This window comes from Centruroides sculpturatus, unplaced genomic scaffold, assembly GCF_000671375.1.
Source record: "Centruroides sculpturatus isolate CEXI.00-Female unplaced genomic scaffold, Cexi_2.0 scaffold86, whole genome shotgun sequence".
Classification (NCBI taxonomy): Eukaryota; Metazoa; Arthropoda; class Arachnida; order Scorpiones; family Buthidae; genus Centruroides; species Centruroides sculpturatus.
In genome coordinates, this window is record NW_019384475.1 from 838,872 (window position 1) to 863,993 (window position 25,122).

At 26.7% G+C, this 25,122-nt stretch overlaps 2 protein-coding genes across 2 annotated transcripts; one reads left to right on the top strand and one right to left on the bottom strand.

The window, feature by feature from the left end:
• The first annotated feature begins 308 nt into the window (after positions 1-308).
• On the top strand, positions 309-11,636 carry LOC111621290 (dipeptidyl peptidase 4-like). The gene is made up of 14 exons (XM_023363376.1): positions 309-387; positions 850-1,016; positions 1,349-1,449; positions 2,352-2,478; positions 2,603-2,752; positions 2,831-2,910; positions 3,472-3,686; positions 7,735-7,833; positions 7,960-8,035; positions 8,121-8,315; positions 8,408-8,565; positions 8,634-8,771; positions 9,456-9,529; positions 9,599-11,636. The coding sequence occupies exons 1-14, from the start codon at positions 309-311 to the stop codon at positions 9,749-9,751; spliced, it is 1,812 nt and encodes a 603-aa protein (XP_023219144.1). The 3' UTR covers positions 9,752-11,636.
• Positions 11,637-13,373: 1,737 nt separating this feature from the next.
• LOC111621299 lies at positions 13,374-22,090 on the bottom strand. The gene is made up of 6 exons (XM_023363384.1): positions 21,012-22,090; positions 15,537-15,799; positions 15,401-15,464; positions 14,993-15,125; positions 14,795-14,910; positions 13,374-13,610 (listed from the first exon to the last, which is right to left on the bottom strand). The coding sequence occupies exons 1-6, from the start codon at positions 21,321-21,323 to the stop codon at positions 13,443-13,445; spliced, it is 1,056 nt and encodes a 351-aa protein (XP_023219152.1). The 5' UTR covers positions 21,324-22,090; the 3' UTR covers positions 13,374-13,442.
• Positions 22,091-25,122: the final 3,032 nt, after the last annotated feature.

The window sequence follows — 25,122 nt, forward strand, 5'->3', positions numbered from 1 at the left end:
AACATCCAATGCACTTTTAAAGTTATTAAAATTAAATAATGATTACTTTTATTATTTTACATGAGACTAAACTTGCTGTAATTCCTATTAGAAAATTAACAAGCTGAAAAGACACTTAAAATCAATAAAAGTTTTGCTGTAAACATCCTTTCAATATTAAATTATTTAACATAATGATATTTTTATCTAAATTTTGTTAAGAAGTTTTGAAATAATAATTATGAATGATATAAAAATACAGTTCCACTACTTAGTACTTAAATTGTTTTTTTTATTAATTCTTTTCATTCTGTATGCATGTTATGAACATGTTTCATACTCATTGTTGGTTAATCAGGCCCACAATGGAACAGGCAATTGATGAGGAATGGAGTCCAACATATCCAGGTCAGACTACCTATGAAAATTTCTGAGGATCTGACTTGGATTCAAACCTGTCCTTCAGACAGTAGCAATTTCTGAAGCATTTAAGCCTTAAATGCTTCAGAAATTTGTCATTGTACATTATTCTTTAATATATCTCCTTCATTTATCATGGCTTTTTTTATTATTTTAATTTTCTAAAGTATTTAATGGTTTTAATTTTATTTGTATTCAGAAACTAATAACAAATTTTTTTGATCTAATAATTTATAATTTTATAAAGTAAAAAGTAATATTTATTTACCAGTATTATTTTTTTTATATTATTATCTATAAGTTTTATGTCCTTATAATTTAAAGCATTAAATTAATTACATTATATTATAGAGCATTAAATTTATATTGTAGTTTTTAATATTTGTAATTTTGAAAATACAAATAAAACAAAAAGATTTTTTCATAATTTCATTTTGTTAAATTTTTCAGAGGAAATATTTTTATCTAACAAGGCAATATGGTGGTCTTTGGATGGTACAAAATTATGTTATGCCACATTTAATGACACAGAAGTTGATATTACATCATATTCATGGTATGGTTCCCATAAAGATGTAAATATATATCCAGAAATTGTCCAAATACGATATCCAAAGGTAATTTAAAGCATAAGATTGAGTACTTTAAAAATAATTCTGTAATTAACTGTTGTTTTAAATTTTTCATTAAGATTATTGTAAAGAAAAAATATATGAATGTCTTTATTCATCATTAATTTTTCTAAGGTTTAACTGCAAAAAAAAAAGATTGTTTTATCTTCAGATAAAGTATTAAATTTATTTTTAAATAAAAAGAACTAATTAATACATATCTATATATTAAAGATTATTTTCTCAATAAGTTAATAAAATGCAAAATAGTTAAATATTATTTTAAATAATTTTAGCCAAACAATAATAATAGTAAAAATAATAATTTATCATTTCAGCCAAATCGAAAAATTCCAACCATCAAATTGCTTGTTGTTGATCTTACTCCTGGTAAATTTGTACCTCAGACTATTCATCCACCACGAGAATATGCTGACAAGTATATAGCTTCATCAATAATTTAATAAAATATAATTTATATTATATTATACAATAGCTTTTATTATATTGATATAAAAAATTTATTTATAGTTAGAGTTAGTATTTTACGTTTAAATTTAAAATTTTTTAAATAGCTTATACAGGATTTTTATATCTGTAAATAATGATCCCTACATTGTAGTTTGTAATTCATTATTTATAAATTACGATGTATGGATAATGTGTCTAATCAGTAATGGTTTATGGGTAATCTTGTATAAAAATTATTTTTGTCTCCATAGATTCTACAAACTCAGAGAAAAACTTTCAGATCATTAGTTCTCAGTCTATTCTATACATCTATGTATACTTTGTTGAAAATGTCAATATGTATTATTGAGAAATGTCTGCCTAACATTTCATACAGATGTGTCTCCAAAATGGCCTAACACACGTGACTATTTCAATAGTTATCTATCTAACTCACAGGATTTACTTCAATTGATCCAAAGAGACAGATCCAGATTTCTTTAATTTGTGAAGTCTGTTGATCTTAAGAATAATATTTATGAACTATGATAATATTTATTATTTATGAATCATCCAGTATATTAAATTAATTATTTTATATACTGGATGATTAAACAAAACTTTACATCATATGATTAAACAAAAACTTTATTTGCAAAGAGTGAGTTGGTAATACTGTGAGCTGGCCACACTTGTTACTGCCTTGCTTTTCATAGTGAGAAAATATTTCAATCTTGAACATTTATTTATTATAGACTTTAAGGATAACATTCAAAACATCTCACAGGCATCACCAAGTTTACTCCAAACAAATGAATTTTTCATTTGGTCATCCTAACATTAACAAAATTTTAATCATAAAAATTAAACAATTATTTTAATTTTTTGCAGAGATTATTATGTAACTTCAGTACAGTGGATTGATTCTAATCAGCTAGCAATTGTTTGGTTGCAGAGACTTCAAAATTCATCAATTATTAGTATCTGCTATGGTGATAAAGGATGGAAATGTGAAAAAGTATATAATAATTCAAATTTATAATTTATAAAACATTAAATAAAAACAAAATTTTTCATTAAATTAAATTGAATGTGCATTTTATATTTGATTCTTTATCACACATTTATAATATTTCATTCAGAATTATCAAGTTAACAGTGACAAGAATGGTTGGGTTGAAATGAATAATCCTCTTATTTTTTCTTCAAATAAACAAAATTATTTCATTTATCTTCCCAAGTCAGAAGGGTTTTCTGGAAATTTTAGACATGTTGCTATGATTAATGTAAAGGTTGGTTATTATTTGAATGTGACATTAAACAAATTATAATATAAAATTAAATTTTAATAAAAATAAATTTTCTTCTAGAACAGTAGTGTGCAATTTTTGACAAGCGGAAAATATGATGTTGTGCAACTTCTTTCTTATTATAAAGCAAACCAAGCTATGTAAGTATGAAATATATTAAATTTATTTATTTAAAACAATTTATTTTTTCTTCTAGGAATTTATATTAACTTTCAGCAAAAGTAATTTATTTAACCATTTCTTTCATCTCATCTGGATAATCAGGAGTCTAATAGATGTAAGAAACAAAAGAATCTAATATCCAGCATAAAATTTATACAATAATATTTTTGGTTAACTAAATTAACCAGCATCATTGTTCCAATTGAATGCAGAAGAATTTCTATAAGATTTTAGAATTTACTATCTGAGTTTTGTTGTCCTAAGCACAAGTTATTTTTTTAATGTCTCTGCCTCATGTGATAGAGAATCATTGAGTAACATTTTTATTATTTTAAGTTATTATCTGAAATTCTTACTTTTTAATATTACTTTCAAAACATTTTATATATCAGCTGCATAATTTCCATGGCATATTTATATATTGATTTTTTTTATCTTAATAATATACATTGTTTTAATTTTACAAAGTTTATAATAATATATTAACAGTACTTATAGTAATACAAGTATTTAGTTCTAAATAAAAAAAATTTTTTCAGATACTTTATCAGCACTTTAGAAGAAAAATCAGGTGAACAACATCTATTTGCAGCCAGTTCTCATAAGAACATCACATGTTTGTCATGTAATTTGGGGAAATCTTGTCTTTTTAATAATGCTAGATTCAGCCCGAGTGCTAAATATTTTATTCTTGAGTGCCTTGGTCCTGATATACCACAAATAGAAATGAGAAGAACCATTGACAATAAGCTTTGTATGATTATTTTGATTATTTACAATATGTTATTTAGTACAAGTATATATCAAGTATTTATAAATAAGTTAGCCAAACTGTTTTAATAATTAATTTTATTTGTTTAAAAAACTCAATATTTGAAATTTGAATCATTTAATTCACTGAACTGTAAAAATCTTTACATGTAGTCCTAAATATGGCAAATTGAATAATTGATTCAGGTAATTAAATAAATACCTAAATCAAGCAGTTTTATCATTATGAAGCAACATAAAATTATTTTATTTGACTAGTACTTTGAACCAAATACAAATTATCATCAGTCGAGTGCCCGTACATTGGGTCACTTGGGGCATGTGCCCATTTTGTCATCAGGTTGCCTTTCTCTTAATCCCCAAGGGAGCTCTAAGATTTCATTTTGTTTTTTAATTAGTTACTTATTTTTATCAAAAAAACAACAGAATTAAAGCACCATATAAATCCTTTAATGAAAAATAAGGGTGAAATGGGATTTTATCAAAATCCCATTTCACCTTTTTTCACCTTTTCAAAAAACATTTTTATGATGACAAAATAAAAATAAAAATATTAGTTATTATTCCAAAAATTTGTTCTAGCATGAGGGATTAATTAAATGCATTAATAAAGGGATACCTGTGTATATATATATACACAGTTATCTTCTTCTTGCATAATGTATGTACGATGCTCTTTTTATAGCTGTGCCCTCTGCTTTCATAGTCTGCAGGCACTGCTGTACTGTATATTGTGAGATTATCTTTGAGCATACGTTGTCAAAGAAAAAAAAAAGGAAAGTTAGAAAATTTGAAATTATTACAAAAATAAAATTATATTGTATAAAACCAAATAAAAAACAGTGTGTGTATAAAAATAGATAATTTTCATGTAGCATCCATATATTAAACATGACTGATGTGCAAAAAGAAATGGAAAAAAACATAATAGCATTCAGTATAAAAAATATAATTTTTGAACCATTCAGAATAAATAGACCCTTTGTAAGCAAATCTAACAAAATTAGAAAGAACCTACTAATCCCTCATTTTTGATATTCAGCACTGATATTTTGATCCCATGCATGTCAGAAGACATTTACTATATGAGATTAAATAATAATATTGCTTTTAAATTTTGATGATAATTTAAAATAATAATAACTTATTACTATTTTATTTAATACAAGATATATACCCCCTTTGTTCTATGTGCAAAATAAACAAGTATAATAAACTATATAAATTCAAAAAATTAATAATATACTTTATTTATTATTTATTTGTTTTTGATTCATTAATGATATATTTTACTTACTTCAAATCCTTCAAAGTCCCCAAAATCATCATCAGCTCCACTATCAACATCATCACAATTTACATTGCGTAAAAGCTGGATAAAAAAAAATTAATTCATGTTTTATTGATGATAGTATTACTATCTTACCAGACTTTCATATAATTAATATATATAGTAGACTTCACTTATCATACATGCAGATAAGTGAAGTCTACTATATATATTAATCATCATCAAAATACGCACATCCCAAAACATATATACCATACTATATGTTAATATAACTTACACATTTACAAAATTCTGCTTGATTATAATCAAAATTTGGTTATTGTTAACATTAAAAAAGAGCTTAAAAATGCCTAAATATAGACATTTTTAAGCTCTTTTTTAATGCTATCAGCCTCATATTGAGCTGATAATGCACAACTGAAGAGCTCAGTAAAAAAACCAGTTGACTCCAGAATTAGCAATTTTAGTTTTATTATATAAAGTAGCAATATTAAGGTAGCTTCATTGACTGGCCGAAAATCACTTTACCCCAAGCAATTTCATGGTATAAAGCAATTTCATTTAAAAATCTAATTATGCAAATTATGTAATAACAATGCAGAAAACAGTCAACTTCTTGGAATTAACTGTTTTCTGCATTGTTATTATATAACTGTTTGCTGTGGCCCAGAAAGTGAGATGGCATTGCATGATAAGGATCGTAGCTCATGTAATTTAGATTTTGAGAATTCTGGCACCACCAAAGAGGACAAAAAATTTGATAGTAGTCCATGAAAAATTTGGATGGAAGAGAACTGTAAAAACAAAATTATGTTGAAGAAATATGATCAAGAGGCACTGAGTTACAGGTAAACTAAATATGAATTGGAGTGGAAAGTCTGTTATAGGCAAGAGCCAGGGGCGGTGTGACCTTTTGTGGGGCCTGGTTCAAAAATTTTGCAGGGCCAGAATACACATTCAAATCCTATACTTAAATTTCACAATAAGAAATTATTTATTACAAGTACAAAAGACGTTACATATATTTTTTGCAAGATGAATATTACATAATTTTTCTTGCTTTTTTTGCCGTAAAATCTTTCATTACATCATCAAAACTAATTAAGTTTGGTACCTTGCTTTCTATTGAAAGAATAGCCAGAGATGTAAATCGGTCTTGGCTTATTGATGATCGAAGATAATTTTTTATTAGTTTCAACCACGCAAAACTACGTTCAGCTAAAGCCACAGTTACTGGCATAGTTAACATTATTTGTCATGCAATTAATAAATTTGGGTATGTTGACATAGACGTTNTAAATAACGCCGGCCATGGATTTTATTATTTTTACTTAAAATGTATTATTGTGAATATGGCAAGATCACCAGAGGACGCTTTACGTGATTTTACATATTGTTACAGAGGTAGTAGCCTCAAAAGGAAGGTCGCCTATGTGATTTTTTGTGAACGTTTTTTAAAGTATTGCTGATGGTGAGAACGGCGAAAAGAAGGACAAGTACAAAGTTTTTAGCTTTGTTAAAAGTCGAATTTATATTTTTTATGTATTAAATGTAAATAACGCCGGCCATGGATTTTATTATTTTTACTTAAAATGTATTATTGTGAATATGGCAAGATCACCAGAGGACGCTTTACGTGATTTTACATATTGTTACAGAGGTAGTAGCCTCAAAAGGAAGGTCGCCTCTGTGATTTTTTGTGAACGTTTTTTAAAGTATTGCTGATGGTGAGAACGGCGAAAAGAAGGACAAGTACAAAGTTTTTAGCTTTGTTAAAAGTCGAATTTATATTTTTTATGTATTAAATGTAAATAACGCCGGCCATGGATTTTATTATTTTTACTTAAAATTTCTATTAATTTCTCTGTGTTACATCTGACTGATTAATATATCCTTATTAATGTAAAAGGTATATTGCCAATACTGTTTTATTGTTCTTTTATGCTCTTTTAATTACTATTTTATCAAATATATCACAACAAAACAATTTCTATTAATACATAAAAAATATAAATTCTTTAAAAAATATAAATTAAAAAATATAAATTCTTTAAAAAATATAACATTTTTGACATAAATAAATTTTTTAAAGAGATGGATCACCAGGAAGCCAAAAAGTATGCATGATTTAGATATGTTTTATTTTTATGTTGATCTAAAACTCTTGTAAAGATGAACATTATGGAAGATCAATGTTAATATCCTTTAACCATCCCTAGATATTTCCTTACATACTTTTTAAAGTTCCTCCTGTTTATAAAACTATTATCATTACTTTAATAATCTTAAAACAGATTATTATTAACTCATATAATTATCTTATTTACAAAATATATTATTCTAAATTATCCTGGTTAATTAAGAAAGCAGTTTATTTATATTAATTATGTTAAACAAAACTTTTCTTTATTTGCATGTTTGTTGTTGAAATTTAACATACTTTCATATGAAGGATAATCCAAAAGCTAGTTAACTGATAAATATTTAAATATTGTTTTAAAAATGGTTAAAATATTCCATTGAAGCAATTGAATCACAATAATGTGCAACTGTTGTAAAGCAATTTTAGATGTTATTAAAGTAATATTAAAGCATATCTTAGTTAACCAACTTTTGTACCACACTACATGTAGAAATAAGCAAATGTAAGTGACAAATCATATGCTGAATTTGTAGCTTTTATTAATTTAATTGTAAATTGTTAATAAATTATATTTGTTACATTTTTTAATATCTCTAGTGTATGTCATTAACGATAACAAAGCTCTGCGTGAGCTAGTTGATAAAAGAACTTTACCAAAAATTCGTTCCTTCAAAGTACCATTGCATAATGGATATAGTAAGTATATAATAAGTTAATTTTTGAAGAAAACATTAAAATATTCAAAAGAATTTAAAGATTTTCAATAAAAGTAGAAAAATAATTTTTAAAATTGCTAATTTACTGATTTATTTTATTTTGTAGAAGCAAATGTACGTTTATTTCTGCCTGCAATTTTGAGAGATGATGAAATCACAAAATATCCAATGGTAGTAAACGTGTGAGTTATTTTAGATTTTAGTATTTAATGTTAACTTTTTATAAATTTTTTCAGTAAATTTTTGACATAAATAAATTTTTTAAAGAGATGGATCACCAGGAAGCCAATTAGTAAATGAAAAATTTAGTATTCATTGGGGAACGTATTTAGCTAGCAAGAAAAATTATATTTATGCTTGGATTGATGGACGAGGAAGTGGAAATAGAGGAGAAAAAATTCTACATGAAATTTATCGTAGATTAGGTACTGTTGAAGTAGAAGATCAGGTATCTGTTACTAGGTAAAACATCTTAATTTATCATACACAACAGATGAAAATTTAAAATTAGATGATGATGCATTCATTCTATCAAAATGTGAATATTCAATTAGATATATGAAGAGTGCCTTACCATTTATTGATGAAAAGAGAGTTGCCATATGGGGATGGGCTTATGGTGGATATGCTTCAGCAATGGCATTAGCTTCTGATGATGGAGCATTCTCTTGTGGCATTTCTGTTGCACCTATTACCAGCTGGCTTTATTATGGTGAGATAAGTATCAAATAATATAGTAATGTTTTGATAAAAATTATTTAAATATTAATTTTTTTATAGATTCAGTTTATTCTGAAAGATACATGCAGTTTCCTGATCCATCTGATAATTTTATTGGTTATGGTAAAGCTGATTTAATGAAAAGAGCTGCTAATATGAGAAGGAAGAAGTATTTACTTGTTCATGGCACTGCAGATGGTAATTTTATTTAACATTTAGTTTAATTAGCTTAAATATATGTTTTAGTTATTATAACAATCTAAATCTGTGGTTTTCATCATGGTTTTTATGATGAAAACCACAGATTTAGATTCTGTTTTAGAGAATTGGATTATAATTGTGGTTGGCTCAGAAATTTTTATGGGTAAATTTACCCAGATATGATGGATCTTATTCCTTACCACTTGGCCATCCCCATTATGAGCTGGCCATACTCATGGCCAGGAATGGATTCATGTCATTCCCATGATGAGTATAGAAAAAGGCCCTGTTAGTGCCCATAAGGTGGGAAGAGTTAAACATGGAAAGAAAAATCATTCTAGAGTGTTACAGATTTCTATGGGTATTACATGATTACCTGAAATCTAATAATCTTATTTAAGTAGATAGGATATCAGATGTGTCACACATAATAAGATAAGCCAGAGTGCAAGCTTCAAAAAAAAAGGGGGGGAAGTTGAAAATTACTGGTCTAAATAAACTTATTAAAAATTGAAAGATAAAATCAAAGTAAAATCATGTTTATAATACTTGTATTTGTAATAGGGAACATGTTCTCATTGCCTTACTTTAGCAAACATACAGCATTTTATTCAAAAATTGATATTGAAAATTAGTTTTGTAATCACAAATAATTAATTAATTAATTTTACAAAATTTCAGATAGTGTCCACATTCAGCAATCAATGTTATTGATTAAAGCACTTACAGATGCAGGTGTTATTTTCAGAACTCAGGTAAGATTTTAATCTATTTATGTGTTAATTCAACTAAACAAAATACATTAATGTACCATTTATATGTAGATATATCCAGATGAGAAACACAGTTTACATAAAGTAATATTTCACTTATATTGGACTATGGAAGATTTTTTGGAGCAGTGCTTTTCTTCAGATCAACAAGAACTTGAAATTGGTTTACAGAAAACCAATGCAGTCAAAAGTAATAAAAGATAGCCAAAAAGTGAAGATAATCTTGTAAATATTAGTTAATGCTGAATAGTAGATAACTTGTTGACTACGATCAATTTCTACAAAGTAAGAAAGACATTCTTATGTTTAATGCATTGAATTATTTCATTACAAACCAAATTAATTCCTGCAAACATTACTAACAAATTTATAAATGTAACCATATCAACTATATTAGTGATAACCTGTAAGATACGACCATTATTCCATGCCGGAGACATACATATATCTTAATTTTTGATACGATTCGATTATTTATACCGAATTGTAAGATAATTTTTTGGTTAGATTTATGTAGAATGAGTTCTTAAGAAAAAAAAAAACATTTAGTGATCAATCTGTGATATATAAATCAATCCTGTGATTTAAAAAAACAAAAAAAACTTAAAAAAAAATAGGGTTTAAGTTTTAGATAATTAATAATAGTTCCTTGATAGTTTAGAATTTTATTAAATATTTTTACTTAATAGATTATTTAAGAATTGTTTTATACAATATACTTTACACAACGCTTAATAGTGATGTGTTGTAAATATCTTGTGAACTTGTATGGTGCATATCATGTAATTATATCTTCTATGGGATCATAAACATTTTCAACATCAATCAAGACGATTTTAAGTTATAATATCTAACTTAAAAAGTCAAAAATTTAAAAATTACAGAGAATATAAAATATATATGTATGTATATATATAACTTTTTAACTATGTTAATCATAAATTATATTTTTTAAAAATATCAATAACAATCTAACAGAACACAATGCTTCAAAATTGCAATGTTTTTTGTTGACTGGCAAACTGCAGTATTATGTTATAAAGAGAAAAAATATTTAAATGAAAGACTATTTTTATTGAATTTATTGTCATTTACAAAGTAGTATTTTAGTGAAAAATAAATAATAATATGTTGCTTAGACCAAAAGTATTTGTTGGCTTTTCTGATTATAAAAATGTCTGTTAGTCTGGAAAAGTGTTTCAAATAAAATTTTTTAATACCAATGTTTAATTAAGTTGTAATTTCTGTTGGTGTATAACTGTCCTGAAGTAAGAAAAATTTGCATTTTTCAGATTACCATTCAGTTATTATGAACAGACTGATGGACAACAGAAAAGTAAAAGTATTAGTCCCAACTTAGAATTGAGGGATTCTAATTCTAATTTGGGTCAAATCTTAAGAAATTTTTATGAGTGATTTGATCCAGTTATGTTAGGATCCTATCTCTCATCACTCAGCTGCCTCATTGTAGGATTGATGTGACATAGTTTAACTTAAAATGGTCTTTGCACCAAATAAACCCTATTAACCAATCAAGCCATTGTGGAGTTAAAACAACACATCTCCTAAAAGAGTTAAAGAAACTATTGAAACAAAATTACCATGAATAAACTATCAAAAAATAATTTATATATTACCAAAATATTTTATTCATTACGTATATAAGTGGATTTTTAATTAAATTTAAAGCATACGATTTTGTTTTTCTTCTATCAAATTATTAAATCTGAATTCCCTCATTTAGGAATTTACATTAGTTTCTACAGAGGATGTAATTAATTATTGCAGTGCATTTTAGAACCACAATACAATTTTTAAAATAACAACTAGCACAGGTAACTTTCAAGACCCACTTAACTTATTATTACCATTATTTTATTACCAAATTAACTTATTATTACCAAATTATTTTATTACTGCTGTTTTTTGAAATTTATTATTGATTATAATTGAATGTAAAACTGACTGACTTTTTATAATGATGTGTTCAAAAAGTGACTTGCTACCCACAGTTTGGAAATCTAATCATTATTGTATATATAACTTAGTGGATTAATCATCATTCCTAAAATATATTTATGAATTTTACATATCTGAAAAAAACATAAAAATGCTGGTTAAACAACAACCATTTTAGTTAGCATTGTTAGTCATTTATAAAAACATCAATTATGTAATTTTTTGGAATTATAACAAAAATATTGCTTGTAAACAGTTAACATTTAAAGTGTATAATGAAAAAGTTATATTTGATTATTATTAGAATATAAGAGATGGAATATAATCTAGGATTATTTCAGTAAATTAATGGAAAAAGAAGCACTGTACCTGCAACAAATGTTGTGATTATCTAAATTTTTTATGATAAGTATTTCAAAAAAATTCTTATTATAAAAGAAATAGAATAATTCTAGTATTTGATATAAATGGAAATAGAATCAAGATTCTAAAGACATATTCCATTATGTAGTTATAAGAAAAAAGTTTATAATAAACAATATTGGCAATCTCTATTGTTTGTTGTCAGTCAGATGACTAATTACTAAGATATTCTCTTGTTTTTATGAAGAATTGATTTAAATTTGCTCTGTGTTGTTCAAAGCTAGAGCTTATCCTAACAATAATCAATCTCAAACCTTCCTTACTTCCAGCAATATTTTATTAAAAACAAATGTTTTTGGCCTAGTTTACAGACCTATTTCAGGTTCTACCATTCGAATTGAATGGTTTACTAAGTGTTCCAAAAATTGGAATGTTCTAACATTTAAACTGACTTTTGTTTTTAAATCAAATAATCTAATTATTCAATTTTTCTTAATTATTCTTCTGAATTACTGTTAAAAGTTTACGATAATTCATACTGTTCAGATGGTTCTGTATAACAAATCAGACACATATCAAGCTCAATACATTCATGTTTGGTAATTCCAGGCCTGCAATTCTTACTATTTAGTTGCATGAGCAAGACAACAAAAACCTCAGATTCTACATTTGGATCTTAGGGAGTTTTTTGGGATAGCCAAATGCATGGATTAGTCTATTTCTTACAGGATTTATCCCATTACCTATCAAACCAATCATAATGAGTAAATTGAAATTAGCTATTTATTGTTCCAAATCATTATATGAACAAATCAATTAACTTTGAATACAGGAAATTCTTATTGCAGAAATGCAGTAAGTATAAATAAAGTTATTATTTCAAAAAATGACATCTCTCAACCATTGGAGGCACAAGATGTAATGGGATGCTTCCAATCCTATTACAGCACAGATTTATTGCAATGGAAAAATTGAGCCTTTACATCTTGATACAATATATGGAACCATTGATATCTTATGTAAAAGTGCAATACAAAATAGTGTTTGTAAGTTTCAGTATGATTATTGTGATTGCATAATTAAAATATTGTAGTTAAAACCAAAAAGAGAACCTGATAAGATCATAATAACTTTATTTATAAACTCTAAATATAACAAATTTATATATTCACCTTAAGATAAAATTCAAAATGCCCTAAATTTATAAATGCTGATTATTTAAAATACAATTTATGTACAAACTTTGATTATGATATTACATATTTATAAAACTGTAACAGACTAGCTTAACTGCTTTGCAACATGAAATATCTTACTTAAAAGTAAGTACAAAATAAATCCAATTCTAATTTTTCATGCCAAAAATTTCATTCCATCTGCTTTAATATCTGATGAAATAAAATTTTTATAAATTAATATAATTTAGATTATGATGAAAGGAAAAAATATATATAAATAAATTTCATGAAATTTCTACAAGAAGAAAAAAGTAAACTTTGTACACAATATAAATGATAAACTTTCATTGTATGACTAGAAAATTTACAATAAATGAAAGATGTTTTTTGAACTTTTAAATATAGAAATAGTTTTCGTAATCATTGAAAACTGGTTGGGATGAATGTAATGTTTCTGAATGAATTTCATGCTGTTGATGTTGCTGTTGATGTTGATGATGATGTAGATGGATTTCATTTCTTGTTTGTTGCAACGGTTTTTCTTGATAAAAAAGCCAATGGTTCTGTAATAGAAGCAAGAATTTAATGACTTTTGCATGATAAAACAAAGTATTGCAAAATGATTTTCATAAAAACACAAGATATGTATAGACTATTGTTTATATAAGTATTGATATTTATTGAAAGAGAAAATATAAGATGGTTTAGTTTTATACTACACAGTTTGGTACTTTTATAACAGAAAGAACAGTTTGTTTTCTTTCTGTTCTAAACTGTCTGATTCACTTGGTCATTTTTGTGAATACATTCAACAACATTCTTGCCAGACTGTCAAATTCAAGCAGATATTTATATAAATGCAACTTATTCCCTTTGACTATCCAGTTTACCTCAGTAATTTTCTGAATGAAATATATTCCATTAGATCCCAAGCCACCAAATTCATATTATTGATATTTTCCACAAATACACTCGATTCTTTTTAATTTCCAATTGTCTAATTGTCTGGTATAATTGCAAACGTAATTCCCCATCTGAGCCTGCCAAACAGTTATTTATTTTAGCGTATTCACTTTTTTCCTTTCTACTCAGCCCAGCAGTGGCCGAATGGATAAAACCACGAACACAGGTAGTTGATCGTAGGTTCGCGCATCATCAACTGGTTGTTTTTCGGATTTTCTTCACGTGCCCGACACCTAAATAGAGGACAGTTTCCTATAAAAGTCCGAGAGGTCTCCCTCTTGACAGATTGCTCATGTGTTGCGTTGCTCATTCTTTCTCTTCCCAACTATTCAAATTAGTTTGATATTTTTGTAAATGTAGCAATATGAGTATACTGTATTAGGATACATTCTATTCCTAAACTACCAAATTCAGGAAAATATTATTTTAATGCATCCTACTGATTTATTATAGACTATCCGGTTAAATCTATTATTTTTGCAAATAAAACTCATTTTTTATCTTCAGCCTTCTAAATTATTATATGCAAATTGAGCATATTGTCCTGATACAGAGTTTAATCCAGTATTTTAGCCAATCAGCACAATTCTACTCCTAGATGACTATATTCAGACAGTTATTGCAAATGCACCCAACTACTAAAGGTTTGACTATCAGATTTGGTCTAATAGTTTTACATATTTCTTTATTTCATTATGACTCAAATTCTGAACTTTAAAACCGAACACTTAACATTGTTAACGAAAAAACAAGAAAAAAGTAAAGTAACATTATTAAATCTTACCCTTTTAATTGGCGTATTATTAGGATTCCTCCTCAACTGAAAGGCGTATTGTCCTGGAAGTGGCCAGTTCTGTTGGATGCGTAGAGGTTGTTCGTTAACATTTAGTTTTCTTTCGTCTGAAATTTAATTATTATAAACCTTTATTATTTGTAATACTATAAGGAACTATTTTTGTAGAAAATTAAAATATAAACTTACATTTTCTCATAAAACATAATTCATATAACGAAAATTTCGAAGGCATCTCCGTCGAATTATAACAATGCAACAATAATTGAATCAATTCTTCGGCTGTTGTTCTTTCCGATACTAATAAACTTTTGTACATTGACTAGAATATATAAAAATGTCTACATAAATTATCTAAAAACACAAAATTAACTAATTTATTTATCTAAAAGTTTATTTTATTTAGAATAGCGCGAAAATAAATTATGAAAAAGTAAGCAGTAAAAGTAGGTATTATCCTGCTGCTATGGAGGATTCAGGTTCGAGCCAAGAGCAGCTCAGAAATGTCGGCCCTATTCCTTATTATTTACTTTCCGTACCTTACTACGCATTAAACATTTTATTCTAGATTTTTCCTAATTGAATTGTGTAACTTACCCCCGCCATTAGACAACTATCATACACTTTTACTAAACCGCCTCTCTTCATTTGTAATGAAAATCTAAATAAATAAAAATAATTAAATTTAATTATAATTTACTAACAAACATTCGAAATAAAATAAAAAACTTACTTTGATTCTCCGTGAGGATGACAACTTTGTAACTTAATAGGACAAGCTTCATCATCTAAGACCATCATTGTTTGTATGGGAATGCCTGTTTTTCTCACCCATACTTCCATTGTAAGGTAAAATAAATTCGGATCTCTATGTTTCATCTTAAATTTTCCGAGCAACATCCGAACTACCTCTTTGCTAGTCGTGTGATATCCTACGGATATTGTTTTGTATTCGATATCCGAGCATAAAACTCGAGCATAGATTTTTAATGGAACCTGAAATTCAAATGTTTAATTAAATTTTTTGGACATTTACTGAAGAAAAATTAAGCCTATAACATAGTCTAAAAGTAGTGACTTTAAACTAGATTTATAACACTAAAGTTAGAATTACAAGTTATCACTGTTGAGAGAGTTCAGGATGTGTAAGGAATCGAGGCATTGTTCCTCATCCCTTCACTCATGCTGACTGACTGTATTATGTGTTAGGCATACCCATAATGGATAAATTTGAGGTAGGGCATCGCTCCCTATCCGTTATTCATGTTGTTTAACTGCAATATGTCGGGTATACTCTGAATGAGCAAATCTGAAGTATGATCTAGCTATGTGAAGGTTTCTTGCATCAAGGAAAAAACTTGTTCATAGAACTAAATTAATTTTCGGTGATACAGTATTGTTATAAATAAAGTTTTTTTCTTATTTTACAATTATAAATCAATGATTTAACATAACAGAATGCCGACAGTTTGTAGTTAAATTATGTCCGTACTAAAGCTATAAACAATAAATATAGTTCCTGATGACAATAACAAAATTTATAATAATAATTTTATAATTTCCTGAAATGAAACGATCTGTAACTAATGATATGTTTAGTTTCTTAAAATATAAATATAAAATAGCAAAGCATAGAACTGTATCAATGGAACCTCTTATTAAAGATATTTGACATGTTTCTATTTAAAAATTATAAAAATATATTGAAAAACAGCAGGAAAATGATTTTCGAATACAAAGGAAATTTATTTTTATAAAAAACATATAAATATAAGCCGTAATTATTATTAAATTATAGTACTTTTCATAAATATACGCAATTTTCCTGATTATATTTGAAGGCCCTCGCTTTACGACCGCTCCTTTTATAAACTTTGCCTTATGACAAATATAATTTTTATTTTATAAATGTATGAAATAACATATTTAAGACCGTAATTTTTATTTGTTGTTTATCTACGTTTTGTATTATACAGGTAAAATTGCAAGGAACGTAATTTCAGTTTATAATACTGAGCTTATGAGGAAAATACGGCTCGCTTAATTGACCGTCGTTAAGTCGTATAAATGTAGACAAATTGTCATAATTTTAAAATTAAATAAAAGTACATTTTTATTAATATTTCTTGAAGCTATAAAAAAATTAATACAAAATTATATAACATTTATTACAAGTTCAACTGTTTAAAATTAACAAATTAGCATTATTTAAATGCTAATTATATAATAATAATAATTTTTTTTTATTGTAAAAACATAAGGAAGTCATTTTAATTTATTAAATAACCATTATTTTTAATGTAAATGACACATTTACGACCTTCATCCGTCACTTTCCCAGTCATAAAAGGTCATAAAAGTTGAAAGGTCATCGTTTAACCTTTAAGTAGGCTTAAATTCTATGAGAAAAAAGCAATAAAATGAAAACAATTTTCCAGAAAAACAAAGTAAAATGTCTAAAATTTAAATAAAATAATAATAATTTTCCATCTTAAATGCCTCATAATTATAGAAATTGTGTAAAATTGCAAACTTGGCCACAGATTAAAAAAAATATCAATTTAAATTATAAAAATAATTAAAATAAATATAAAAATTTAAATACTTTATATTTAGATCGTTCACCTCAAATATATTAAGCAAAACTTTTTTTTTACATTAAGTTATTTTCATCTGTACTAATTTTAACTGGTAAGTATTACGGAACGTCAAGAAGTATGCATCCTAATTACTGATTGCTGAACCTGAACAAGTTCAACTTTAATCAAATTTAATTATTTTTCAAATGTCTAATTGTTAAACACAGTAGTTTCACTACCGAAATTTTGACATATTAATAGCGACAGCTGTATCCAGCCGTTGTACTTAGTGTACAAAAACATATGGACTACTTCAGAATCCCGTCGTTATAAACAGAATGACAAGGAACAGTCGAACTGGCAATCTAAACAGAACAGAAACGTGCTCTAAGATGTATATGCCGACTTATTTTTCTTTCTTAAACATTGAAATTTTATCTGGCAGCTTCTAGGTGTCAGCCATTTGCATGGATGGAAGATATATACATCACTGACAAAATTGAATTCGATACGAGTAAAAAATATAGTTTATAGTAAGGAGTTTTAGAAAATAACTGCCACAGGATAGAAAAAGCTAGAGAAGTGAACTTTTGGCAGGTTTATAGAGCTGTAAAAGTGTCTTCTATATGTATATATATAGCGACATGTCGGAATGACACGCCGATATGGATTTGAATGTCATTCCATGTCACACGATGACAAACAGCAAATAAACAATACAACAAATCATCCTTCAAGTTTGATAGATAACTATATATATATCGAACTGGTATTTAACATTTTATAAAGTTAAATTTTTAAATTAAAAAAAAATATNAAAAACAATATCTACAAAGTATTGATTAATCTGAAAATAATAAAGGAGAAAATACTGTTTACTGGCAAAAAAAAATTATTAATTAGTTACAAATAAATCAAAAAACAACTGAAGTATATAAATAAGCTTAAAATAGTAAATGAGATGGTATTGTTTATTAACTGGAAATATTAATTAACTGAAAATAGGAAAATAGAAGAGGAGATTTACTAATAGAAAAGTATTTACTGTATTAATTACAAGCGAGATGAACTAAAAGATAGTATTTACTAGCTCAAAGTTAATAATTAACCAATAGATGCTGATAACAAAATAATAAAAGTATTAATTAACGAAAAATTAGCACGTGCTGATAAAGCGTTAATTATTTTAAAAAATAAGAAAATAAAAGTTAATAATTGTTAAATAAAACATTTATTAGGTGATAATAGTGAATCAGTATTGGTGATTTTATGGTCAACCGGAAATACGTCATTAATTTATTTTTTCCCAAAATCCCATTATTATAGGAAGAGGCGATGCATAAAAAACGAAATATATATCTCATTTTGGTTTCTATTTATAGAGGATTTATAAATATATTAAATATGGAAACAAATATTTGGTTGAATGATATTAAATTATATGTTAGAAGCCTTATACTGTGGAAATATTATAAGGTTTCGTTGTTAAGTACGGATTTGTGGGAAGTTAATACAAACGGGAAACGTTTTGAAATAGATCAATATATAATTTTTTTTTTTTTTTTTTTTTTATTTAAAAAAAAAAAATGGTTTTTAAAAAAAAAAAAAAAAGAATTTCTTCCAAAAAATTTTACAATTCGTCATTTAATTCAAAGGACGTAATTACTAAAATTCATTTTGCGTGTATCTTAATGTATTGTATTTATGGCATAGCGCAATAGCGTACATAACAGTATTTTTTTTATCAATTTAATTATAAACTGTACATTTTTTACGTTTAGTTTACTGAAAATACGCGATAATGGTAGTAATTTGTGAATAAACTTTAATATATCGTATTTACAGCGTTGTTTTAGTAATAAAACAGTATATATAACCGCAATTTTTATATTTTCTTAAAAATAGTATCTTTTTTGGATGTTTTTTTTTTAAAATAGAAAATGTACAATATAAATTTATAATTTATATACAGTAGAAGCTCATACGTCATGTCTATAACATTGTTTCGGTAATGAGAGCATTAAATAAAATTTTGTTTCATAAATTTCAATATAAACAGCACTTTTTCGAATAAAAATCTACGGTAGAATACCTAAAAATTACATAAAACATAACCGAAATCCTTGCGACACTCATTATGAACATACCAAATTCGAGTATCATCATCATCATCATCTAAATTGCCGTTTATCTTCAGAGGAATGTGCATCATGAAAATTCATTCATACTTATACGAACATTAATGGCATTTAACGTTTAAATATATTAATCAATCAATCTTCTTAACGAGTGTTTTGAAGCTATCCAACGATGACCTTTCACCTTTTATGTGCAGAGTAGACAATGGGAAATTCGTTCTTAGTATAATTCATATAAGAAATTACTAACTGTTATCAGATAAAGAAAGTTATAATTTAAAAGTTCATTTATGTTTACGGCATGTTAATTAATTAATTTAATTAGTTTTTAACATTGTTTTAATTGTTGATAAGATTAATAATAGCAGAATATCTTTATTTGATAGCTAATTAATTAGCGAGATAATTAATTAATTAATCTAAAAAAATTGGAAATAAAAGTTTATTAATTAATTCGTTTATTAAGCGATTATAATTTAAAAAATATTATTCAAAACATGCGTCATAAGCGGATTTTTAAGTTAATTTCAATCCTAATACATGTTTTATAACCTCTTTTAAAACTATAGGCTCTATAATTGTAATTTTAGGCCAAATGCGTGCTTTTTGGAATTTATATTCTTAATATTACCTCATTAAGTAATAAATAAGGCTAAGACAATGCTTTTAATATGCGGACTTTTAAGTTTTATGCTCTGATTTCAAGTTTATAAGGCTAAATTTTTATTTTGAGACTTGCTTTTTAAATATCATCATATTTATTAAATTTTTTTTTACTAAAAACATATCCAAAATGCTTTCAATACGCAAATTTTTAAGAGTCATGCTAAATTTATGCTTTTGATTTCAAGCTTTCTTTATAGCTAAATATCTATAATTTTACGTCAAATTTATGTTTTTTAGAATTCTTTTATTTTTCATAAGAAAAATTTAATTCAAGCGAATCACACAATTTTGCGTGAGTGAAACAGGATTTCAAACGAATATGGAGAACGAAGTCAAGAGGTCAAAGCAATAGAGCGACTTTTAAGTAGTCGAATCATGTCTTACACGAATCACTGTTGCAGAACAGAAGATGCAGTAAAATCACCAAAGATTTCTACAAATTATACCCCCCTTCTACTATATTTTGAGCTAGTTTTTTGGCATTTTTTATGCCAGGAATTGCTCTCTTAAAATATGAAATGCAGGATCCTCATTAACGGTTCGATCTTCTATTCTCTATTGTTTACTTTCAATTACAATATTCGAACTTTTCACGTGTTGCAGTCGGTTTGTTAGTGTTTAAAAACGTATCCTTCCGTTCTTTTCTTCATAAATATACCCTCCAGCTTACTTAAACCCACCTGTCATATCAGGAACCACGCGCTGATCGTCAGAGCTTCCTGCTTCACCTGGCTAAACGCCAAAGCAGGTATATTATGCAACTAAAAACACTATAATCTACAGTTTTAACAGTTACATTTTACCTAATTTTAAGTTTAAACATACCTTTTGAGTGTGAAGATTAGGTTCGTGAAGACTACTGGAACTGCTAGATCTGCTAGAAAGTGGATCTTGAGCACCACTACTACCCAAACTGGTGACACTAACATTATCACGTCCACTACAACGATACGTAGAGAGGCTCGAAGATGAGGAATGAACGTGTTTCAACATATTATCACACTGTAAAAAAGTAGTATACAAACAGTCAAAAGTTAGATCGGGAGTGGCGGATCTAAACTGTGAACCGTGACGTAAACCTCGCCTCGCGAACTGCAGCCACCCAATGCTGACATTGGTCCAACACGACCTTAGCATATTAGGGGGAGGAGGTTGAACTCATTCAACCATTGGTACAATGGAAAAGTGGGACTATGGAGGTGATCGCACTCTTTCATCCCGTCCTTGTCAGAGTTAATTTTAAAAGATGCTACACAGGGATAGTATTTGATTACGTCGCTTACTTTGTTCTTAATTAGTAGTGTTTGAGGGACTTAAATAATATATTTTCTTCATAAACACAGCATTAAAATAAACAGAGAACTGCAAAGAAAAATGACGCAAAAAGTTTACTTTTAACAACATTTTTTTACGCTATTTTTGTTTCTTTTGATGCATTTAGAAATAAAATACTTAATTAGTATTGCTTTGTTTATTAAATGCACCCCAAAAACCAAATTTTGATATAGAAATATACAAAAAGTAGATATTTATACAAGTAGCACACTGTATATCCTGTAGTTAGACGTGTGAAGCAACAGCTGTTTAATGTAGTGGATAGGAAGGGAGGGAGGGAGATACCTGCCCATAAGACATCATCACAACCTTACATACGGGCATCCGGTAAGTACAGCTGCTTTCTCAGCTGTGGGAACAATTGTCGCCCTTTAAAAGCAGCATCCTGTTTGGTCCAGGGACCGTCTTACCAGTTGAATGAAGGGAGAGAGTGTAATGTGTCTAGGCCAAGAGAACACCGACAACAGCTTGAGCAAAACAATGTAGCAGACAAGTGACAACAAAATTATCCTCTCTAGACAGATATATATAATAATTATAAAGAAGAATCGAATTCTATCGAGTTTTTTTAATATACTTCTTAATAATATATTCGTCACAAATACAATAAAATTGGTGCTTTGTTCATTTTTAATACAGTATAAAGCATCATGATAAATCTAAAGCGTGAATTTGAGTTTTTTGAATACTATATTTATTTAAAAAGCATTAAAATTTTATATTAAATTACATTTTAAAAACGTATTTACATTATTTAAATTCGTTAGAGCGCTGCAACAGTTGAGGAATGCGCTATACAAAGGTTTATGTTTATCATTGCAAACATGCAATCTTAGAGATTCATGCGTGCTCAATCAACCCCTAATTAAACTATAGAGTAATTGTTGGGGCCCCTAAATTGTCTTGGTTCTTCGAGTTACTAGTTTTGAATCGAAGAATATACAAGCAGACGTGCAAGTTCTAGAAAACGTAGATTGAACATTGCTTATTGACAAAATGTTTGTTAATTTTATAAAAATGTAACTTTTAGTTAAATTTATAATGTAGTTTTCGTGTTTCATCATCAAATACATTCAAATCTTGTAGATGTTTTAAGTAAAATTTGTTCTATCTGAATATTTTATTAGTNATTATTATTAAATTATAGTACTTTTCATAAATATACGCAATTTTCCTGATTATATTTGAAGGCCCTCGCTTTACGACCGCTCCTTTTATAAACTTTGCCTTATAACAAATATAATTTTTATTTTATAAATGTATGAAATAACATATTTAAGACCGTAATTTTTATTTGTTGTTTATCTACGTTTTGTATTATACAGGTAAAATTGCAAGGAACGTAATTTCAGTTTATAATACTGAGCTTATGAGGAAAATACGGCTCGCTTAATTGATCGTCGTTAAGTCGTATAAATGTAGACAAATTGTCATAATTTTAAAATTAAATAAAAGTACATTTTTATTAATATTTCTTGAAGCTATAAAAAAATTAATACAAAATTATATAACATTTATTACAAGTTCAACTGTTTAAAATTAACAAATTAGCATTATTTAAATGCTAATTATATAATAATAATAATTTTTTTTTATTGTAAAAACATAAGGAAGTCATTTTAATTTATTAAATAACCATTATTTTTAATGTAAATGACACATTTACGACCTTCATCCGTCACTTTCCCAGTCATAAAAGGTCATAAAAGTTGAAAGGTCATCGTTTAACCTTTAAGTAGGCTTAAATTCTATGAGAAAAAAGCAATAAAATGAAAACAATTTTCCAGAAAAACAAAGTAAAATGTCTAAAATTTAAATAAAATAATAATAATTTTCCATCTTAAATGCCTCATAATTATAGAAATTGTGTAAAATTGCAAACTTGGCCACAGATTAAAAAAAATATCAATTTAAATTATAAAAATAATTAAAATAAATATAAAAATTTAAATACTTTATATTTAGATCGTTCACCTCAAATATATTAAGCAAAACTTTTTTTTTACATTAAGTTATTTTCATCTGTACTAATTTTAACTGGTAAGTATTACGGAACGTCAAGAAGTATGCATCCTAATTACTGATTGCTGAACCTGAACAAGTTCAACTTTAATCAAATTTAATTATTTTTCAAATGTCTAATTGTTAAACACAGTAGTTTCACTACCGAAATTTTGACATATTAATAGCGACAGCTGTATCCAGCCGTTGTACTTAGTGTACAAAAACATATGGACTACTTCAGAATCCCGTCGTTATAAACAGAATGACAAGGAACAGTCGAACTGGCAATCTAAACAGAACAGAAACGTGCTCTAAGATGTATATGCCGACTTATTTTTCTTTCTTAAACATTGAAATTTTATCTGGCAGCTTCTAGGTGTCAGCCATTTGCATGGATGGAAGATATATACATCACTGACAAAATTGAATTCGATACGAGTAAAAAATATAGTTTATAGTAAGGAGTTTTAGAAAATAACTGCCACAGGATAGAAAAAGCTAGAGAAGTGAACTTTTGGCAGGTTTATAGAGCTGTAAAAGTGTCTTCTATATGTATATATATAGCGACATGTCGGAATGACACGCCGATATGGATTTGAATGTCATTCCATGTCACACGATGACAAACAGCAAATAAACAATACAACAAATCATCCTTCAAGTTTGATAGATAACTATATATATATCGAACTGGTATTTAACATTTTATAAAGTTAAATTTTTAAATTAAAAAAAAATATATATATATATATTGTTTAATAATTAATTTTCAATTTCCGCTTTCTCTCACCAGGTGGTGATTTTATGGTCAACCGGAAATACGTCATTAATTTATTTTTTCCCAAAATCCCATTATTATAGGAAGAGGCGATGCATAAAAAACGAAATATATATCTCATTTTGGTTTCTATTTATAGAGGATTTATAAATATATTAAATATGGAAACAAATATTTGGTTGAATGATATTAAATTATATGTTAGAAGCCTTATACTGTGGAAATATTATAAGGTTTCGTTGTTAAGTACGGATTTGTGGGAAGTTAATACAAACGGGAAACGTTTTGAAATAGATCAATATATAATTTTTTTTTTTTTTTGCCGAAAATTTTTATATTTTTATTATACCTTTCTCTTAAAAATTCTCTCATCTTTTTTATTGTCTTTTTGTTGCTAACATTTAGTTTTTATTAATTTTTTTCTTAAGAAATTTCTAATATTTTAATTTGTCTTTCCCTTTTAAATATCGCACTTGAAATTCTTTAATTATTTTTAAAATATATTTATTTAGTATATTATTAAATTACATTAATCAACATTTACCTCAATTATAATAGAGATATATGAGTGAGATGTGTATAAAAGTAAGGTATTATTATATACACCTCCCTCATATACCGCTTACATATACAAATATATAATATTTCAATTCATGTATACTTCACTTAAACGCCTCACTTAAAGGTGAAGTTTATTGCAAGAGCTTATATAGCTTTTCTATATAAATATAAACTCGTTGTAAAAGTTTTAGAACATTTTTTTTTTTAATATTAAATAGGAAATTTAATGTTTATGGTAAATTTTAAAGTAAGGTTATC

Bases quoted from the DNA above. Each gene is read 5' to 3' on its own strand.
- LOC111621290 (XM_023363376.1), top strand. From the start codon at position 309: ATGTTTCATACTCATTGTTGGTTAATCAGGCCCACAATGGAACAGGCA. The intron at 2,753-2,830 runs GTTGGTTATTAT...ATTTTCTTCTAG, and splicing joins TTGCTATGATTAATGTAAAG to AACAGTAGTGTGCAATTTTT. The intron at 8,036-8,120 runs GTGAGTTATTTT...AATTTTTTAAAG, and splicing joins TATCCAATGGTAGTAAACGT to AGATGGATCACCAGGAAGCC.
- LOC111621299 (XM_023363384.1), bottom strand. From the start codon at position 21,323: ATGCTAAGGTCGTGTTGGACCAATGTCAGCATTGGGTGGCTGCAGTTC. The intron at 15,126-15,400 runs GTAAGTTACACA...TATATATTCTAG, and splicing joins ATAGTTGTCTAATGGCGGGG to TCAATGTACAAAAGTTTATT. The intron at 13,611-14,794 runs GTAAGATTTAAT...CTTCTATTACAG, and splicing joins ATAATACGCCAATTAAAAGG to AACCATTGGCTTTTTTATCA.